At 69.5% G+C, this 19,415-nt stretch overlaps 2 protein-coding genes across 19 annotated transcripts; one reads left to right on the top strand and one right to left on the bottom strand.

Moving 5' to 3' along the window:
* Positions 1 to 688: 688 nt before the first annotated feature.
* Positions 689 to 3,373, bottom strand: POLR2L (RNA polymerase II, I and III subunit L). The gene is made up of 2 exons (XM_070289439.1): positions 2,386 to 3,373; positions 689 to 946 (listed from the first exon to the last, which is right to left on the bottom strand). Exons 1-2 carry the CDS (start codon positions 2,478 to 2,480, stop codon positions 838 to 840), a joined length of 204 nt encoding a protein of 67 aa, XP_070145540.1. The 5' UTR covers positions 2,481 to 3,373; the 3' UTR covers positions 689 to 837.
* On the top strand, positions 2,636 to 18,560 carry TSPAN4 (tetraspanin 4). Of its 18 annotated transcripts, none has more exons than XM_069565860.1 (11): positions 3,319 to 3,453; positions 3,789 to 3,974; positions 7,091 to 7,183; positions 7,952 to 8,019; positions 9,423 to 9,502; positions 15,567 to 15,758; positions 16,021 to 16,095; positions 16,895 to 16,996; positions 17,100 to 17,231; positions 17,322 to 17,405; positions 18,122 to 18,560. In XM_069565860.1, exons 5-11 carry the CDS (start codon positions 9,440 to 9,442, stop codon positions 18,188 to 18,190), a joined length of 717 nt encoding a protein of 238 aa, XP_069421961.1. In that variant the 5' UTR covers positions 3,319 to 3,453; positions 3,789 to 3,974; positions 7,091 to 7,183; positions 7,952 to 8,019; positions 9,423 to 9,439; the 3' UTR covers positions 18,191 to 18,560. The 18 variants fall into 18 exon arrangements, with proteins under 18 accessions (XP_069421958.1, XP_069421971.1, XP_069421965.1 ...); XM_069565859.1 differs by lacking the exon at positions 3,319 to 3,453 and adding an exon at positions 3,501 to 3,531; XM_069565870.1 differs by lacking the exons at positions 3,319 to 3,453; positions 3,789 to 3,974 and adding an exon at positions 2,764 to 2,841.
* Positions 18,561 to 19,415: the final 855 nt, after the last annotated feature.

Here is a 19,415-nt window from a genome sequence, read left to right as displayed (position 1 = left end):
CTGCAGAGACCACCCATCAGACGCCTGGGCAGGTGGCCTCAGGAAGGCCGCCTCCCTCCTGCCCTCTAAGCTGCTGGAGGCACCAGGGCCTGCCTGAGCCCCGCCAAAGCAACAGCTTCTGGTTTGAAGCCTCAGCCTAAGCTGGACTGCGATGAGCTGCCCCCCACCCCCGCCCCCGCCAGACAGCTCTCTAGTTGGTTTTCAGGGCAACGCATTTAACGCCTGGGCACTGAGAGCCCATTCAGAACAGATGCCCAGGAGAGCTGCCTCAGGGCACCTCCCACCTGCTGTGGGATCTCAGGGGTGGAGTGGAGCTGCCTGCCTGCTGTGGGTGGAGCCTGGAAGCTTCTGGCGGCAGCAACCTCAGGATGCGCAGCTGTGACCACAGGGAGCACTCCACTCAGCGCAGAAAGTCTGGAGCATTAGATACCGGGGGAGGAAGTGGGGACCTCTGTTCTCGGCTGAAGGGCACCCAGAACAGCGCTGTGGGACGCCGGTGCCCCCACCCCAAGCACTCGTGACATCTGTGTCTTCTGTGGGGCCAAGCGCCCACAGAGGAAGGGAGCCCCGTGCTGAGCACTCCCGTGTGGAAGGCCCACCCTCCTCCTGGGCCGTGCGGGCCTCGGGCACCAGGTAGAACCCCAGGAACCGGCGGGGCAGCCCACAAACCCAGACCAACTGTTAGGACTTCCTGGCAGTCCTCAGAAACATTTACTAGACAGTTCTTTCCAGAGAGGAAGACCCACGCCAACAGAGCCGTGGGCAGGCGTGGCTTCCGGCGCCCCACACCCCAGGGGAACAAGCCGTGGGTGAGACGCCCCCTGCGGCATCGCGGGCTCACTTCTCCAGGGGAGCGTAGTTGAGCAGCTTCTCGATCAGGTCCACGTGGGCAAGCAGCATGCGGCGGCAGCAGTAGCGCTTCAGGCCCAGCGCGTCCAGGGCGTCCCTGCAGGTGGGGAGAGACCTGGCTGCAGCCTGCTCCTCCCGGCAGACAGAGGGCCTCGCCCGGGGGGAGCAGCCCCCCTCACCTCCCAGAGACACGGCCCCAGTCACCCTCAAAGCCTCCTGTGTGTGGGCACCAGCGTGGCACCCATAAAAGGGGCGGCCGCTTGGGCAGCCCTGGCCTGGGGCATCTCGGGGAGGAGTCTGGGGCAGGCTGCCAGCATTCACTCGCACTGTGGTCATTCCAGCAGCCTCCTCGAAGCCTGGTGCAGATACTACGGCCGTCCGTTGCTTCCCTATCCACCCAACACAGCTACACGGAGAACCTCACCTGCTACCACACTCCAGGTCCCAGAGGTTCACAGTTTGATAAGGATGGGGCTGTCCACACAAGGACCAAAGTCAGACTCTTGTCTAGGGTAAACTCAGACAAGTAAGGCGGTAACTGCAGTGCCAAGGGGCAAACACGGAAAAGGGACCCCACAAAAGCCTGATGATGACGGCTATGTGATCAGAAGCTTGTCCTATGTCCTAAAAAAGCCCGTGAGTCTGCAAGACACGGTTTGTTGTTCAGCCGCTCGGTCGTGTCCGTGACGCCATGGACTGCAGCTCGCTGAGCTCATGTTCTCCTCTATCTCCCAGAGTTTGCTTGAACTCCTGTCCATTGAGCTGCTGATGCTACCTAACCGCGTCCTCCTCTGCCGCTCCTTTCTCCTTTCGCCTTCCATCTTGCCCAGCATCAGTGTCTTTGAGGACACGGGGTGGGCCTAATAGCAGGGAGAACTTAGGGAGCTGACGGACAGAGGTGGCCAGGGGCCTATCTGCGGTGGAGGCGTGGAGCCAGAATACTCGAGTCCCCAGACACCAGCGCTTGACAACTAGCTCCCCTCGTCTGCCTGAACTGGGGGGTGGGAGACGCTTTCCTGAGAGCAGGTCTGGAGAACAGGGCTGGCAAAGGCTCCGGGAATAAAAGCCTTGCCGGCGTCACCTGGGATCTGATGAACGTCCCTTGCTCCTGACCTGGAGACCAAGACCCCTGACTGCCGCCTCAAGACCCCAACCCCTCAAGCCTGGATCCTCGACAGCCGCCCGAGACGCCCACGCCGCAGGCTAGGCCCCCTTGACCCTGCCCCGGGCCCCGCAGGCCGGGGCCCCCCTGTCCTCGCTCCGAGCCCCGCAGGCTGGGAAACCCTCCCCTTAGGCCGGGCGCCCCTGTCCTCGCTCCGAGCCCCGCAGGCTGAGAAACCCTCCCCTTAGGCCGGGTCCCCCACCAGCCGCCCCGGGCCCCGCAGGCTGGGAAACCCTCCCCTTAGGCCGGGCGCCCCTGTCCTCGCCCCGGGCCCCGCAGGCCGGGCCCCCGTCCCGCCGCCCCGGGCCGCGCAGGCTGGGAAACCCTCCCCGCCCCGGGCCCCGCAGGCCGGCGGCCGGGAGCGCGCCCCTCACCCCTCGGTGTACTCGGCCTGCAGCAGGCCCAGGTAGGCCTCCCACTTGTTGCCGACGATCTTGCCACACGTGAAGCAGCGAACGGGGATGATCATGGCGGCGGCGCGGGAGCTAGAAGCTTCGCGGCCCGGCGGCCCGACGCCCGGATCCCCCGGCGCTTCCGCCCCGGCGCGCCCATGGCGCGGGGGTGCCGGCCCGGCCCGCCCCGTGCACCTCCCCGCGGCCCCGGCGCCGCCGGCATCCGCCTCCCGCCGCGACGGCGGCTCCTCCGGCGGGCGCGGGCCCGGGGTCCGGGGCCCGGGGTCCGGGTCCGGGGGCGGGTCCCGGCGGGAGCCCCCCGCCCGCGCCTTGGTACGTCCCGGCCTACGGCGTCCGCGCGGGGCCGCAAGGGCTCGGCGGCGGCGTTCGCGTTCCTCGTGCCCGGCCGACTGACTCCGCGCGGCGGGCGCGAGGCAGGTACAGCGCCCCTGCCGGGCCGCGGGCGGAGTGCGGCCGGGCCCGCGCGAACTGGGGCCCCGAGCGCAGAGCGCGAGCCGCGTTTCAGCAACAAGTTGCGAGCCGGGTCTGGGGCGCGGAGAGCGGCCGGAGGGGCCGGGCAGGGGGCGGCCTCTCCGCCTGGGGCCGCTGCCCGCGGGCACTCGGGGGGTCTCTGCGCAGAGTCCGAGGGACCCTCGAGGTCGCCGCCTGGCCGGGTCGCCTGCACAGTAACGGTCCCGGCCCGGTAGCTGCCCGTATCCCTGCAGGCGGGCGGCGCGGGGCGACCCAGCCGGTGGGGGCTCCGGCCGTCGCCGCGGTCAGCTTGGCCCCCCCTCCTGCCTTCTTCCCGGGGGAGGCGCTGGCGGCCCAGGCTCCAGTCCGCGCTCGGCAGGGGCGGGCGCCAGTGACCCGGGAGCGCCGGCTCTGAGGGTCGGGAGGGCACTCGGGGTGTCTTTTGAGCTGAGACTTAAAGAGGGAGCCGGACAGACACCCGTCCGTGCGGGACAGAAGCTGTGGGAGCTGGAGGCGGTGGGGGTTTAAAGGGAGCGGGGGGAGGGGTGGCGGGGGCTGTGTCTCGGGAAGTGGCGAGAGGTGAGCCCCCTGATCCTGTGACTGGCGGCTGGGAGAGGGCTGTGTGCACTGAGAAGCAAGGAAGGCTCCCTGGAGGAGGCGAGCTTTGGGCTGAGGAGGGTGGGCTAGGCACCTAGGCAGGGTCTCCTCATATTTGCTGGCCTGGGGCGTCAGGGTCTCTGGTTGGGGTTGGGGGTGGGGGTGGGCCCACCATGTTGGGTCCCAGGCTTTAGCTCAGAGTCCTCCTGGGGTGGGTGGTGGACTCTGACTGTAAGTCAAGGGGCTGGGAGTGGAGGTCCCAGGGAGGCTGGCCAGCACTTCTGCGTCTGGAGTTTGGCTCTGGCCACCCTCCCCAGCGGGGTTCGCCGTCCCCCACCCTGCCACGTGCGGAGCCACGAGCAGAAGCCACTTCCCTGCCCTGCCTGCCCCCCCTTCCCAAGCTGACTGGACGCACATCCTGTCCCCGGCTGGGATGGGGCCTTGAGTCACAGTGGCCTGGGGTGGACCCAGGCTCAGCTGTAGAGGCGGCTGCGTCTGCAGAGGTGAGGGGGACAGGCGGGAGGCTCTTCTAGAGCGGGGGTGGGTGCGTGCAGGCTTCCTGGGGGAGGGCCCCGTGGTCCACCGCACCTCGTTCTGGCGCAGTGGCTGTTTACTCCCAGAGACTGGGGGGCGGCGGGAGAGCCAAGTGGACATTCCTGGAATTCCGAGAACTGCGTGTGGATTGAGGGGGGGGGACTCCTCCCTGCAGCTCCCTGGTTTCCCAGGAGGGGATTGCTGAGCAGCGTGGCGGCACAGGCCACCAGCACACGTGTGCTCAGAGGCCCCTTGGGCACTTGGCCTCCGTGCCCACCCCACCCTGGCTCAGGCCTGGCCAGGCTGGACCTGAGGACCCTGGGGGGCCTCACGTCAGCCTTCTCCCCCGCTGGGCCTTCTCCCTCCCTGTGGGTGCTGAGGGGGCAGGCTGGGCATAGTCCAGCTGTCCTCAGGGTGGGCAGGGGCAGAGAGCATCCCAGGGGCCTGGTGCACTCATGGGGGCGCCGGGGTGGGACAGGCCCGTGGTGGGGGCCCTGGGGATGAGCGCAGATGTGGCCCAGACCTCAGGCTTGGCCTGGAGATGGGCAGGGAGAGTGAGGCGCTGGGTTTCCGAGGAGGGGGTTCCTGCCCCCAGGGGCGGGGGCACAGGGCGGGAGGGTGGTGCTCACATGGTCTGGAACCCGTGCGCCCTACTTCCTGCCAGAGGAGGGTCACTTCAGGGCAGGCGGGGGACAAGGGGAAATCCACGATCAAAGCTTCAGCCGCTGAGACCCTGTGCCCCGGGTGTTGTCCTGGAAACGCCTCCTGAGAGACGGAGCTGCCCAGGAGGCAGCTGACCCTGCGCCCCGTCTTGGACCACAGCGTCTGCCTCCCCTTCTGTGGGTGGGGGGGGGCGGAGGCCACGCAGGTGGAGGGGCAGGATCCCAGCGCAGCCCCGAGCGCCCAAGCTCTGGCCGCTCTGGGTAAGCTGTGCTCACACGTGGGGGGCGGTGTGGTGAGCAGGGGGCGTGGATGCCTCGTCAGGGTTTGACGGAGTCGCCCACCTGCTGCACCCTCGGTGACCCTCTGGGCCCTGGGGTCCCTGGCGGTGTTTGCCGGCCAGCTGTGCAACCTCGTGACCCTGTGGATGGGCATGGTCCTTGAGGATGGCCCGCTCGGCCGTGCGTGGGGCTCCCAGAGGGCACTGGTGTGTAGGGGGCAGGCTGGAGTGTCAGTGCCCAGGTGGGGAAGGGAGCTGCCAGGCCCCAGGGTGGCGGGAGGGTCCTGAGGGGAGCCCCTGTCCTCGGGGTTGTCCTCACTGGGCCTGGGGAAGCGCTGGAGGCCTCTGGGTGGCCTCTTCCCGGGGGCACCTCTCCTGGAGGCAGTGTCTTCCAGGCCAGCGGGAGGAGGGCCTGTGGGCCCGGGTGCTCGTGCGCCCCTCCCCCGGGGTCGGGGGCTGAAGCAGCAGCAGGAAGGCCGGCTCCGCAGGCCTGTTTGTGTTGGCGGGGCCTCCTGGCTCCTCGCAGTCGCCTCAGAGCTGGCAACCTGGGGGCCCGGGCTGGGCGGCCGGCTCTGCACCCTGAGGTGCGGGCACGCTCACTGGCTCTGCTGGGGCCCCGCTCACTGGCTCTGCTGGGGCCCGTCTGCCGCAGGCCTCCGAGGCCGCCGGGCCAGCACTTTTGGTGTTTGGGGAGGTCCTTCTCTGAGCTGGGCCTCGGTCTGGCCAGGTAGGTGCCCATGCTCCCCCGAGCTTCCTCCTGCCCCTGCCCTGGGCCCCAGAGGGTCCCAGAGGCCCAGCCTGGGGCTGGCAGGGCTGGGCGAGGGCTTCTTGCTCTGCCCATCCCAACCGCCTGCCGCGCGTGTTATTCTGGGGACCCAGGCCTCTGCAGTCCTGCACACACAGGAGGCCCAGAGCAGGCCAGGGGGCAGGAGGCTTCCTGGAGGAGGCGGCCGGGCCAGGTGAGGCGGTGGGACAGCCGGTTCCTGTCTGGCCCTATAGCCACCCCCATCCCCCGACTGAGGCTTGAGTATGGGCTGCCCGGGATGGGGTGGGGCCCTGGGTTCACGGAGGGGCATGGCGGTCACCCGTGGAGGGTCCTGGGGCTGCACTGGGTGGGGGTGTAGGGGGGTCGACGGCTGGGAGGGGTGCTGGTGGAGCTGCTCCTCAGGGCCTGGCTGGGAGGCCCATCTGCTGACCCAGGTCTGGGGGGGTGCGGCTGCGGAGGCGGCCTCAGGGCTGGGGGCTGAGTGTGTGGGTTTCGGCGTCTGCAGCGTCGCTGTGGGCTCCGGGAAGGGGGCTCATCAGAGAACACGGCGGGGTGGCCCCCTCACGCCCCTGCCCTCCGTGCTCCTGGGCCTGAGCCCCTCCCTGGGCGCAGGGGCACAGGGTTCACTGGGGTGGGGGTGGGGTCCCGGGCCTGGTCCGGGTGCCTCCTTTCTCGCAGTGGTGGGTGCTGCTCACCCCCCGAGTGAGGGAGCCGGTCTCCGGTTGCCAAGCCTCCGCCCACTTGGTGGCTTTGTGTCTGCCGCGGGTGTGGGTTTGAGAGGACACGCTGAGGAGGGTGGCCCGGGAGGGGGTGGGCAGGGCGGGGGGTGCGGGGCTTGTGAGCCTCTGCTGTCCACCGCCAGCTGCTGGAAGACCACCAGCACCCCCCCCCCGGCTGCAGGGACCCCCTGTCCGAGGGGTCAGGCGTTGGGGGAGGAGTGTGGCCTTGGCCCTCCTCACCCGCAATACCTGGCTGGTAGGGGTCACAGAGTCCCCTCTCTACGCAAGTCCATTAAGGGCCTCGTGACACATCGCTGGCTGGCTCCGCGGGGAGGCTGGGGGCTCAGGGCATCGGTCTCTGGGAAGTGGGAGGGCGTGGGGTGCAGGGCCCTGGGGCACGTGGACCGTCAGGCTGGGCTCCGGGCTGCGGGGCTGCTGGGGGCTGGACGGCCTTCCGTCTGCTGACCACGTGTATTCTCTGAGTGCAGCCCCGTGCGGGCACGCTTGTGCCTCAGGGCTGGGCTCTGAGTCTGCGCACATCGCCCCCGGCCCCCAGCCGCCCTCTCTCCCCGCAGGGATCCCGCCCCGGGTGCAGAGCCCCCGCAGAGGCTGGGAACGAGGCGCAGTGTGGCCTCCACTCCGCCTGTCTTCCCTCCACAGAGCTGCGGCTTTGGCCTTGCTGAGTGCTCGCCTGCCGGCTGGCCGGCCCTCAGGGCCACCAGGCACCGCCCGCCTTCTTCCCAGGCAAGCCAGGTAGGGCAGGGCCTCACTGGTGAAGGCTCTCCTGGTCCCGGGACAGACCGGGACTACGCCAGCCTGGTGTGGCCCTCTCCGCATGTGTCCCACTGCTGGGGGAGCTGCTGGGCGTCGGGGGTGGGGTCCTGGGGCTCCCGTCCACGTTCCCGCTGGCCCCGGCATCCTTGGTTGTCTCCAGGGTGAATCTCAGCTCAGGCTCAGCGGCTCACGGCGGGGACCAGAGCAGGGTTTTAGAGGCTGGGGAGGGTTTTCAGGAGTCCTGGGGCATTGGCATGGTGTTGGCCGAGTGAGGCAGGGGAGAGGGCACCCTGGGTGCTGGGCCCCTTGTGGAAACCAGCCAGCCTTGCACTGGGCTGAGGGGTGGAGGGGAGGCTCCTGGCCCCCAGCCCTGTCCTCAGAGGCGCTGCCCTTCAGCCCGCCTGTGCCCACTGCGCCTCTCAGGGCCCTGAGTGGCCGTCCCTGGCTTGGGCATGTGGGCTGGCAGAGTTGGGCTAAGGGGGAGGTGGCCAGAGGCTGCTGGTGGTCACCAGGATCTCCCGGGCTCACTGCTGCCACTTGCTGCCTCAGCAGAGCTGTGGCCAGCGGTCTCTGCAGAGCCTGCACGGGGGCCCTCCGCGGCTGGCCTCTCCACTGGGCCCTTGGTTGGCAGCGTGTCCCTTCTCGGGGGCCCAGCAGGGCTCAGCCTTGGTCTCCTCATTGTCGCCTACCCCCCAACTTCTTTTTCTCCCTCCCCCTCCCCTCCCCCGTTCCTTCCTCCCCTCCGAGTTCTGCTGACCTTGGGCGAGTTGAGTCCTTCCCTCTTTCGACTGCAGCTTCCTGGACCATCCGACAGGGTGGGTGCTGCCCTAGGTGGCCTTGGTGACCGGGTAGACCCAGTCCAGGGCGGGGGGCATCCCTGCCTGTCGCACCACCCTCCCTGAGGCCGGGCCCCCTGCTGACCCGAGAGGAGGAGGGGGGCTGCAGGCAGGAGGGGAGGGGGCGTCCAGGCCTCCGGCGGGGGTCTTCCCTCCACACCCAGGGCCTCCACCAGTGGGGTGGGCTGTGGGGGCACAGCAGAGGGGTGTCTGTCCCCGTGCAAGGGGCCTCGGAGCTCCAGCGTGCTGCCGAGGCTTGTGTGCAGGTGTCTGGGAGGGGCCGGTGCGGCGTGACAGTCAGAGCACCTTCGTCAGATCATGGAGACTCTCGAGACTGGCAGCAGCGTGGCCCACCTGCGAGGGGTCCTGTGTGACTGCCCGTCGCACGTGCCCAGGAAGCCAGGACCGGGCGAGGGCGGAGGGGTCCTTCGGGCTCGGGCTTGGAGTGGGCTGCCAGCCTTGCACACGTCTGTGGCCTGCCTTGGGCCCAGTGATGACGCCAGCGCCCTTGCCTGGCAGGGTGGCCGCCCTCCCAGCTCCCCCTGCCCCGGCCTCTCCCGGAGGCTTGTCCTTCCCCTCTGCCTGGTCTCCCGGGACCACGCCCGGCTGGGGGTCCCCAGGCTGACCCAGGGCCCCGCGCATCCCTGGCCGGCCCGGGGTGCACCCCGGGTGTGTTCCGGCTGCGCCCTCTGCGCTGCCTCGATCTGGGCGGGCAGGCGGAGCTGCCCCACGTCGCCCCCAGACAGCAAGTGGGTCACCCCTCATCTGCAAAGCGCTTTGCGTTTCGCGTGCGGTCGGAGGCCGCCGAGCCCGGCCGCCAGCGGGGTCCCGGCGCGCTGCGGCTTCCGGGCAGGGCCGGGGCATCGTGCCGCGGCTGAGAGCTGCCGGCCCCGCGCCCCCAGCCCGGGCGGGCGCTCGGCGGGCGGGCGGAGGAGCGGCGGGCGGGGCGCGCCGGGGGCGGGGCCCGCGCGGGGCGGGCCGGGGGCGGGCCGGGGCTGCGATTGGCCGGCGCGGGGCGGGGCGGCCGGCGCGGCGGGGCGGGGTCCGCGCGGGCCGCGCGGGCCGGGCAGGCCGGGGCTGCGGCGCGCGGGCAGGTGTCCGCGGCCCGCCGCGGGTCCCAGCGGAGCGGCGCGCCGGGTGTCCCCGCGGGCCGGGGCGGGGAGCCCGGCGGCCCCGCGCGATGCGCCGCTCGAGCACGGACGAGTCCACGTACCGGCGCAGCCCGTCGCCGCCGGGCAAGGAGCCGGGCTTCGCGCGCGGCGGCCCCTTCTTCGGCCTGCACGCCAGCCCCGGCCCCAAGGCGGCCCAGGCGCGCTACACGTCGCCTAAGGGCAACAAGTACGTGGTCTTCTACCTGGACCTGTCCTTCATCTTCCTCCTAGAGCTCAAGCGCTGCAGCATGGCGCGCGGCTGCCTGCAGGGCGTCAAGTACCTCATGTTCGCCTTCAACCTGCTCTTCTGGGTGAGTGGCGGCGGGCCGGGTCGCCGCTCCCGCTGGGTGGGGGTGGGGGTGGGGGTGGGGGCGGGACACTCGGGACACTGGCTGGGGGTGTGCCTGGGGTCGCTGGGGCCAGGGCAGCGCGTCTCCTTGGGGTTCCGGTACTGCTGGGGTCCGCCAGGCTGCACCCTGGGCGGCCGCCCTGCATCCTCTCCGCTCTGTCTGTTGCTGAGACTGGATGTGTCCCGCACCTGCCGTGGCGCGGCGTGGGGCCCCGTGCCTTCGCTCTGCCGGGCCGCTGGCTCCTTCCCCTCCGCCGTGCCCTCGCTCTTCGTGGGCACAGCCTCCCCAGCAGACCCGCCTTCCTGGCTCCAAGGACCGTACTTGCAGAGGGGCCGGGGGGCGGTGGGGATGGCAGGGCGAGCCCTCCGCTGGACCGGCTCCTGGGCAGGACAGGGGCTGGGGCCAGCGGGAGGGCTGTCTGGCCCCTCTGCTGCACCTCCAGCCAGGTGGGGGCTTGTCTAACTTTGTCTAAGGTGGCTGGGTTTGCTCAGATGAGGTGCCTGTGTCCAGGGTCAGAGCTGTTGGTGCTACAGGGGGGCCCCTCCCTCGAAAAACCCCAACACTGGAGGGCAGAGTTGCCGTCCACACCCAGGCGGGGGGGTTGGGCACGCACGCGGGGGTGTCACACTGGCACCGGGAGCCAACCCCGCCGGGCCTGGGCCCCCCAGCCGGGCTGCGAGGCCTGTGGAGAGATGATGCCAAGGTCACAGCCGCTCCATCGCTAATTCCCGACGCCGCTCTCCTTCCATGGTGGGAGCGTGGGGGTGTGGCTGTCCCTCCTGTGGGGGCTCTGGACCCCAGAAGGAGGCCACCGACTGTAAACTCGTTCGCCTGAGCTCCACTTACCGCGAAAGGCTCAGAAAGCACCACCTTACTGCACCTCCCCTTTCCTGGGCTCTGGCCTAAGAAGTACAGGGTCGCTGGGAAGTGGGGGAGGCTCCTGCCCCAGTTGCCCACCCCCCCAGGGGTCACTCAAAAGGTCGTTCTATGCAAGGAGCTCCTGGGAGGGGCCAGGCCTGGAGCTGAGAAGACCCCATAGGCCAAGAGCAGAGGTGGCTGAGGCTGCACTCTGCCCAGGAGTAGGGGGCACAGCTGTCTTCTCCTTGTGGGGCCCTGGGCAGGAGCGGGGGCACCGATCAGGAGCAGAGGGTGGGCACCTGGCCAGGAGCGGGGGGCACCGGTGTGGTGAGCGGCAAGCAGCTGGCAGGGTCAGTCTGCCCCGGGCAGTGTGACGGGAGAGGGCTGCAGGTGGCCTTGTGACTGGTGAGCAGGAAGGGTGGCGGGCGGATGGGGGATGGGGGGTGGCAGGGGGAGGTCCCAGGGGACAGAACCTGCTTCTCCCCCCGCACCCCTCCTCAGAGACGGGGGTATCTGCTTGTTGGGAGGAGGAGAGGGGGCCCTCGAGGGGCCTGTGCCTGAGGGGCAGCCCCCCAAACGGCCTGGCAGAGCTGTCTCTGCCCTGTGAACCCCGAAGGCGCCTCTACACCAGCTGCAGGGTGGACACGCTCCAGTGATCCCTGCCGTGGAAGCTGTCCTCAGCCCCGGAAAGAACGTCAGGAACCCCTGGGGACCCTCTCCAGGGCTAGATAATCTGATCCCTTTATTATCCAATTACACTTCCTGGCCAGGTGCCCTGGCCGGGGGGCTGGCTTGGCCCCTCCGCACCCCACCTTGGTGCCCCGCGGCCTTGGGGTTCTGCGGTCAGAGAGAGGACCCCCAGGAAACACAGGGCAGGGGTGGTGAGCGTGGCTGGGGGGCTGGCCGGACCCCCACCCCGCCAGGCCCTGCGCAGGTGTCAGCCAGGCCCTCGCTGCTGCTGATGGGGCTGCGGGGTGGGACAGAGCCCCCCTTTCTCGGGATCGGCACCGTTGCTCCTGGGGGTGCTGAGCCCCCGCTGGAGGTATTCTTTGCCCCAGTGTTTCCCACTTGGGAGAAGCTGAGGGGAGGTGCGGTGACCCCTGGGGCTCCCTCCTGCACCCGCAGCCCAGCAGGGCACATGTGTCCTTGAGTTGCCCCGGAGCCCCCTTCTCCACTGCAGACCCCGTGGGCCCACCCCGCACCCGGCGCGCTCTTCCTGGGCCTAAGCCGGCCTCCCCAGCAGCGCCTCCTGCCCCTCCCATCCATTCCCGTGGTCCTGGCTGAGGGTGGGCAGAGGGCTGGCTCTGGAGGCAACCGTGCTCTGCTGGACGGGTTTTCCCTGGGGGTTCCTGGATGGAGTCTGGAAGGGCCGGGCTGGGACCTCCAGCCGTGGGTCCTCGTGTGAATCTGCTGGGTCCTGTGTGTCCTGCGGGTCAACAGCATGGCTCAGGAGAGTCGATGGTATCCCCCGTGCTTGCGAAGAGGTGTCCTGAGATGGAGCCCGGAAGGCCCAGGCGAGCTGCAGGGGGGAAGGGGGGGCGGTGAGGCCCAGGTGCCGGCCAACCCCTAGACTGTGCCCCCACCCAGGGCCACCGGGCCCTCCCGGGGAGGCACAGCCCCACTGGGGACACCACCGCCCTCCAGGGGCACCGCTACCTTCCAGGCGGGCAGGCGGTGGGCAGCTTAGGGCTAGGGTCCCTGAGTCAGGGGCGTCCACTGGGGAGGAGGGCTGTGTGCGGGGCTCAGGAGGTGGCAGTGGGGCTGAGCAGCTCTGGGGGGTGCTCAGGGCTCCCCGGGGCCGTTTCTGCAGCCCTGGGGGTGGTCTTGGTGGTGGGGGTGGGCCTGAGTGGAGGCAGGGCTGGTTCTGAAAGGCGAAGATGCTCCTGTGACTGGCGGGGCCTCAGCCTGCAGCCCGGCCGCTCCCGGGCGTGGTTAACTTGCTGCCGTCCCCCAGCCCCGTCCAGGCGGGAGGGCTCCGTGCGCCGCCTCCCCCGCGTCACGGGCCGGCCTGCCTGTGTGGCTGCGGTGGGCGCCCTGCCTGCTCCCGTCGTCTGCTGCCCAGGCCTCCCTGGTTCCCTGGGCAAGTCCTACTCTCTGTGGATCCTTCGTCCCCCCAGCCAGCCCAGGGTGCGCTTGGTTTCCCCCTGAGGAGCTGCAGACAGGCCTGGCCTCTGGTGCCGGTCTCCTGGGATGGCGAAAGAGGGCCCAAGAGCCAGAAGGCTCTGCAGACCTGGGACCACCTCCGCCGGCGCCCCTACCCTCGGGGAAACAGGCAGGCCAAGGGGCCCTGCTGGAGGTCATGGGGCAGGGCCGGGGGTCTGCGGACCTCAGCCCCCATGACTGCTCTTGGCTCAGGCCTTCTGGGGGTGCTGGGGCGGCTGTGTGTCCTGGTCCTGCTTTCTTCCTGCAGCGGGGAGGGGGCGGGGTGGTGGGGGTCCTGCTGCTGGCGACCACGAGCCAGGGTAGGTGGGCCGCGAGTGTGGGAAACCGGGGTCCTTGGCTGTCCCGGTCAGGTCAGGGGTCAGGATGCCCCAGGACGCCTGTCCCACATGAGGCCTGTCCCTGGGGCCAGCAGCTGGAAGACAGGGCCTCTGGGGCCCGAGGCTGGTCCCCTGTGGTGGCAGCGGTGGGCCTCCCTGTCCCACCCCCACCAGCATGCCAGCCCCCTCTGATCAGGGACTTGGTGGCTTCTCACATGGGTTGGGGGTGGCAGCAGTTGGTCAGGGGGCTTTGGGAGCTTTGTTTGGGGCAGAGAGGTGTGGCTTCAGCCCCTAAGGGGGCCAGGGGGCAGTGGAGAGGCCCCGGGGCCTGTATGGGGGTGCAGCCCTAGCTCCCCGCTGAGGTCCCACCCGTCTGCTCCCCAGCGGCCCCCCTTCCTCTCGGACACCAGTCTGGGGCGGGGGTCGGTGGGCTGGAGCCGGCCCCTCTCTCGGAGGCCGGCCTTTCTGGAGTGTAAGGAGAACAACTGCAGTCAGTTGCAGGTTGTTTGTGGCCGCGCGGCACACGGGCTTGCCGTCCCCGGGCTGGACCGGGGGCTGCCCACCCCACCGCAGGCGCAGTCTTCCCCGCTGTGCCGGCGGGGCAGCCCCCTCGCCACACAGAGTTTCTGCTCCCCGCCAGCGTGGTGCCCGAGCCCCGGCATTCGGGCCCCCAGCCCCCGCCCTGGGGACCTGCAGACCTGATCTCTAGCCCAGGGGACAGGTCTTTCCACCCGTGAACTTCACGGAGATGGGCTCCTCCCTTCCCCTGGGGCTGTTCTTGGCTCAGAGGGGGATGTCACCCCACTGTGCCCGGCCCCACCCCCAAGACGGTGCCAGCTGCCCGGTGAGGGGCTTCTGACACATGCTTGGCCCCCGTGGGCACCTGGCCCTTCACCCTGTTCCAAGGATCGGGCCAGCTGCCCAGCCATCTGCCATGCCGAGCCACGTGACTGGAGGGCTGGCGCCCCCCGTGGGCCTCACCAAGGGGCCCCACCTGCCTAGCCCTAGCCCAGTCCTCCAAAATATGGACAAGAAAAGAGACAGCAGGAGGTGGGGAGGGCGTGCCACGCTGGGCACAGGGGGTAGGGTGTGCACTCCAGGTGTGAGACGGAGACAGGAAGGCCCTGGGGACTGCAGGGTTGGGATGGGGGGCCCGGGGCGGGGCTGCCGTGGGGTGGGGGTCTGCTCCTGGAAGGACACAGTGGGATGGGGTGGGGTGCAGCCCCCTGCCCGCTGCTGCCCGTGGGCCCATCCTGGGAGGGGCCTCAGGCCCTTCTACGCTTGCTCCTCTGTCCGGGTTCCACAGGGCCCATTTCCCCCGTACTCAGAGGCTGTAATTTTCCTGCCAAAATGTTTTAAAAGCTGCCTACGCAGAAGCAGCTTCACAATTACAGGTAATTTTCTTACCCACGTGCCCGCATCACGTTCGCGCTGTTGTTGGCGGCTGGTCTGTGCCTGAGTGCGGAGCCGAGTGACGCATCTGGGTGTCGCCGTGGGCCAGGTCCGTGTCATGGGCGGGCCCAGGCCCTGCAGGACGCTTCCCCCAGACGGCCTCCCGTGACCCTCCCTGGGTCTCCGCAGGGCCAGGGGCTCGGAGGCGCTCGTCCTGTGGACCACAGCTGTCCGTGCCGACCTCAAGGGCAGAGCCGGCTGGCTGGCTGTTGGGTTTTAGAGGAAGGTGCTCCCCTCTGCTCAGAGGCAGCCCTGCACCCCCTACCAGTGCTGGCCTGGGGGCTTGGCCTGGGGCTGAGCTCCTGGAGCGGGAGAGGGTGTGCCTGGTCAGCAGGGATGGGCAGGCGTGGGACCAGGATGCCTGCTTTGGATTCTCCGGGGGGCAGCCCCTGCCCCTGACCTGGGTCCCCCCTCTGCTGCAACGCTGGGCAGAGGCCAGGGGAGACCGTCTGTGTGTGTGGTCCACACGGGCACCTGGAGAGCCCAGGGACCTGGGGTGGCCCTGAGTGCCCGTTTCCTGCCCGCCGGCTGGTGGGAGGGCTTGTGACCCGCGCCGGTCCCGGCCTCTTCAGGGTCCCCTGATGGCGCCCCCAGGCAGGGGTGGGTGCCCTGCTGCCCCAAGTGGCCTTGCCTGCAGTCAGCACCGTGGACAGCTCTGTCCCTGTGCCTGGCGGGGGCTGCCACATGGGGGTCATCCCTCTCCCACAGGAGGGGCACACACACACTCTCACATGTCTCCTTACGGGGACACACAGACATATACACGCGTCCTTATGGGGACACACACACCCACGTCTCCTTACAGCCAGCAGACCCTGCCCAGCCTGGACACACACACACACACACACACACTTCCTTACGGTCAACAGACCCTGCCAGCCTCGGGCTTGAGCTTCCATTTCATCTTGGGGCATCCTAAGGCTTCAGAGTCCCAGCTGGCTGCGTGCCCCCACCCTCCTGGCCGCCCTCGCCCCCCCGGGGCCAGGTGTCTCCCTAGACTCATCACCACCTGGCCTCCCCTGCCTCTTCCTCCTGCTTGAATCAGTTTTTGTAAAAGGAGCAATTAGGAAGTTCAGTGAAAGCTGCAGTGCTCAGGGGAGCGGGCCGGGGAGCGGGCCAGTGTGGGCTCGGGGGCAGCCCCACGGGGGGACGGCTGGGGCCGGGGACGCAGGCCGGATGGCCAGTGGGTGCCTGGCGGGCTCCTCACCTGTGCCCCCCTCTGTGCCCCGGCCCAGCTGGGCGGCTGTGGCATCCTGGGCGTGGGCATCTGGCTGGCGGCCACGCAGGGGAACTTCGCCACCCTGTCTTCCTCCTTCCCGTCGCTGTCGGCCGCCAACCTGCTCATCGTCACCGGCGCCTTCGTGATGGCCATCGGCTTTGTGGGCTGCATCGGGGCCATCAAGGAGAACAGATGCCTCCTGCTCACCGTGAGTCCAGTGGGGGGGCAGGCCGGGCCGGGGTGGCCCTGATGGACACAGGTGCACGTGTACACGCACCCCCGCATGTGTGCCAGGCAGAGCCCCTCCGCCTGGCACTGGGCCTGCTTTCTGCGAGACCGCCTGTCCCAGGACCCCCTCCCAGCTCCTGTCCCATCCCTCTCAGTCCCCCAGGACCCTGTGTGGGGCGGGTGGGGCTCTCCGTGCGGGCCGGGTGGGCAGCACGGCTGAGGCTGGCGGTCCCGGCCCGCAGTTCTTCGTGGCGCTGCTACTGGTGTTCCTGCTCGAGGCCTGCATCACCATCCTCTTCTTCGCCTACACTGACAAGGTACAACCGCGCTGTGGCACGGGCTGCACCCTCCCAGCGGCAAGCGGGCAGGAGGGGCCGAGAACCGACGCCAGGGACCCCAGCCCGGCTCTGGTTGCAACCACAGGTTCTGGCGGCCAGGCCTGGGGGGAACCACAGGGCCTTGGAGGCTCCAGAGAGTCTGAGCACCCAGGGGGCCCCGGTCTTCAGCCGCCTGTCAGCTCGATGGGGAAGTCTCCCACCCCCTGCTGCTGCTTGATGACACACACGAGGGTGTTTCCATGCTTTATTCTCTGGTTATGCCCCAAGACTGTTACTTTTTGTTCATCTGGTTTAGCGCTGGCTACTGGAGCTCTGTGGCTCCCACATCCTTACCTCCTCCTCCAACACCTTCCTCTCTGCTGCTAGGAGACACCCCCTAGGTCCATCTTGGGGGGCCCCTGCCCCAGCCCTGGAATCGGCCATTTCTCTAGGGAGCCTGGTTCCTTCATGGAGAAAGAATGGTCTTAGGAACCAAGGTCTGGGCTTTCTTGGAGCCAGGGGTCCCAGCGGGCCTGTGCAGACGCTGGCCTGGGTGTGCGGTGCCCGACTGTCTCCATCTGCAAGTTAACTGCCATAAGCTCGTGCTGACGCGTCCGACTCGGATCCCATGCTCAGCACCACTAGAGGCCCAGGGAGGCCTTGGGGCGCCAGAGCGTGGTGGAGCCTTCAAGGCGGGGCGACTGCAGGGAGGCGGACAGAGGGCACCTGGGGCCGGCGCGGGCGCGGGTCCGGCCGAGGCAGGTGGAGCTGGCTGCAAGGTGGCCCTGCCGTCCTGCAGATCGACAGGTACGCCCAGCAGGACCTGAAGAAGGGCCTGCACCTGTACGGCACCCCAGGCAACGTGGGCCTTACCAACGCCTGGAGCATCATCCAGACGGACGTGAGGCGGGGCGTGGCCCGGGCGGGGCCGGGGGCGGGGAAGGGCGGGGCCCGGGCGTGGCGTGGCCCCCTCCGTGCACAGTCCCAGCCCGCCTCTCCCGCAGTTCCGCTGCTGCGGGGTCTCCAACTACACCGACTGGTTCGAGGTCTACAACGCAACGCGTGTCCCCGACTCCTGCTGCCTGGAGTTCAGCGAGAGCTGCGGGCTGCACGCGCCCGGCACCTGGTGGAAAGCGGTGAGCCTGTGCCCTCCGGCCGGGCGCGGCTCGGGCCCCTGGGGGCAGGGGCCGACCTCGCCGCCTCCGTGACGCCGACTCTTCCTCCAGCCGTGTTACGAGACCGTGAAGATGTGGCTCCAGGAGAACCTGCTGGCCGTGGGCGTCTTCGGGCTGTGCACGGCGCTGGTGCAGGTAGGAGGCCCCACCTCAGCCCTGAGCCCCAAGAACCGGGCAGCTGAGGAGCCTGGCTCCCTGGCAGAGGTGCAGGCGCCTCCGGGGGATTGTCAGGGGCGGTGGCCACGGGGAGGTGACCTGTGACACCTCAGGGACAGACTCCTGAGCTGAGGGTCTGATCTCGTGGACGGAGATCAGCCCCGGCGCCTCTGCTGAGGGTTGCGCACCGGCCGTGTCCCCACACCCCTGCCAGGGGCTGTGGGGGGAGGGGCGTGGTCACAGGACTGCCCAGTGCAGGGCGACGGTGGGCAGTGCAGACCCTGCTGAGGCCCGGCCGGCCAGCCCCTGCTCCCCAACCTTCATGCAGGACCTGAGGGCCAGCCCCGGGGGTAGCCCAAGCAGTGTCAGGGCAGCCGTTTCTGGGGTGCAGGCAGAGGCCACCGCCAGTCATCCCCAGGGTGATCGCAAAGGAGCACAGGGCAGCTGCTGGGGGCCCGGCCTGGAACCTCTAGGCCCTGAGGCCAGCGGAGCCCGGGTGGCGAAACCCACTCCCAGGGGAAGCAGGTCTGGGTCTGGGCCACGGGGTGCCTCTAGGCCTGTGGGGGGCACGCCCTGCCGGAGGCTTCCCCGAGGGACGGGAGTTCCAGCCCCCCAGGACGCCGCCAGTGCAGTGGCCGCGCCGGCCACTGGCCGTGGTCCTGAGCGGCCCTGCCCAGCCCCCGCTGTCCCCGCAGATCCTGGGCCTGACCTTCGCCATGACCATGTACTGCCAGGTGGTGAGCGCGGACACCTACTGTGCATAGCTGCCAGCTGCCCGCCACCCCGCTTCGCCGCCAAAGGATGTCACCCACCCAGGAGACGGCCGTGCCCCCGCCTGCCTCTCCTGCCAGACCTCTCACCAGCCCTGGCCTGGGAGCCCCTGGGACTCCCGGCCTCAGCAGCGCCGTGCCCAGGCAGGCGGGGTGCTGGGCTCCACGGGGGCTTCTGGCGCTTTTCTTGCCCAAGTGCTCTCCAGGGCAGTGTTTCCCCACCAGCCCCGTCTGGGTTGGGGTGGGAGGTGAGGGGCTCCCCGCTGGCCCTGGTGCTGGAGACGGGCCTCCGGCTGCTCCCTCACACCCTGCAGTGGGGCTGCGGCAGGCTCCAGGCACGTCTAATAAAGTGTGGGCAGCAGTCCCCCTCTGTGTGTCTCAGTGCCTGACCCGGGGGGAGCCACACCCAGGCGGGCCCTGGGGGCTGTGGGCCCTGCACCCACTCCCACCGCCTGCTGCTTGGAGGGGGGCTCCAGGACAGGCGCGGCCCCGCCGCCTGCACGGGTCGGCAAGGAAGCCCGGAAGGTGGGCTCCAAGCTGTGGCAGAGGGGCCCGGAGCCTTGCTGACCCACCCGTGGCCAGTGCGGTGGGCACGCCATCTCCACGCCCCTGCTCCTGACTTGGGGGTGCTCCCCCAGCCTCAGGGCCGCCACCTCCCCCAGGGGTGTCCTCCCGAAACGGAGCTCAGCCCCATCTTCCCCCTTTGTTCTGTTCCCGTCTTGTTCCTGAAAGCTTCATCCCTACGTGTCACTCGTGGGTTTTGTGAATAAAGGCTGTCGGGATGGAAGGGCCCAGACTGGGGAAATGGCTGAAGTGCACGGAGGCACCTCGGAAACGGGGATGGGACTCCTGGGTGCAGAGGCCGGGGTGGGGAGGGCTCTCTGGGGCACCCAACACCGCCCCCCCGGCCCATGGCAGGCTGCTTGGCCTCCAGCCCCTCCCCCAGCGCCCGCAGGCCCACCCTGTCGGCCACCCCTACATCCCTGCAGTGCAGCAAACCTGCCTTGGGGACACCTGGCTGGCCACTGACCACCGCACAGCTCAGACCACCAGGGCGCCTGGCCCCTCCCGGCCGCCCACCCCTGTCCTATCCCATCCCCGTGTCCCCCCTGTCTTCCGTGGAAGCCCCCAGAACACCAGGGATGGTCAGAAGTCACAGCAGATCACACCTGGGAATGTCTAGGCGCCACAGAAAGCAAGTGGGAGTGAGAACGTTCTG

This window comes from Ovis canadensis, chromosome 21, assembly GCF_042477335.2.
Source record: "Ovis canadensis isolate MfBH-ARS-UI-01 breed Bighorn chromosome 21, ARS-UI_OviCan_v2, whole genome shotgun sequence".
Lineage (NCBI taxonomy): Eukaryota > Metazoa > Chordata > Mammalia > Artiodactyla > Bovidae > Ovis > Ovis canadensis.
The sequence above is the reverse complement of the archived record's forward strand: the minus strand, read 5'-3'. Positions and strand labels throughout refer to the sequence as shown.

Coding starts and splice junctions, on each gene's coding strand:
- TSPAN4 (XM_069565857.1), top strand. CDS start 9,440: ATGGCGCGCGGCTGCCTGCAGGGCGTCAAGTACCTCATGTTCGCCTTC. Junction 16,997..17,099: donor GGAGCATCATCCAGACGGAC/GTGAGGCGGGGC, acceptor CCTCTCCCGCAG/TTCCGCTGCTGCGGGGTCTC. Junction 17,232..17,321: donor CCGGCACCTGGTGGAAAGCG/GTGAGCCTGTGC, acceptor CTCTTCCTCCAG/CCGTGTTACGAGACCGTGAA.
- POLR2L (XM_070289439.1), bottom strand. CDS start 2,480: ATGATCATCCCCGTTCGCTGCTTCACGTGTGGCAAGATCGTCGGCAAC. Junction 947..2,385: donor CAGGCCGAGTACACCGAGGG/GTGAGGGGCGCG, acceptor CCCCACCTGCAG/GGACGCCCTGGACGCGCTGG.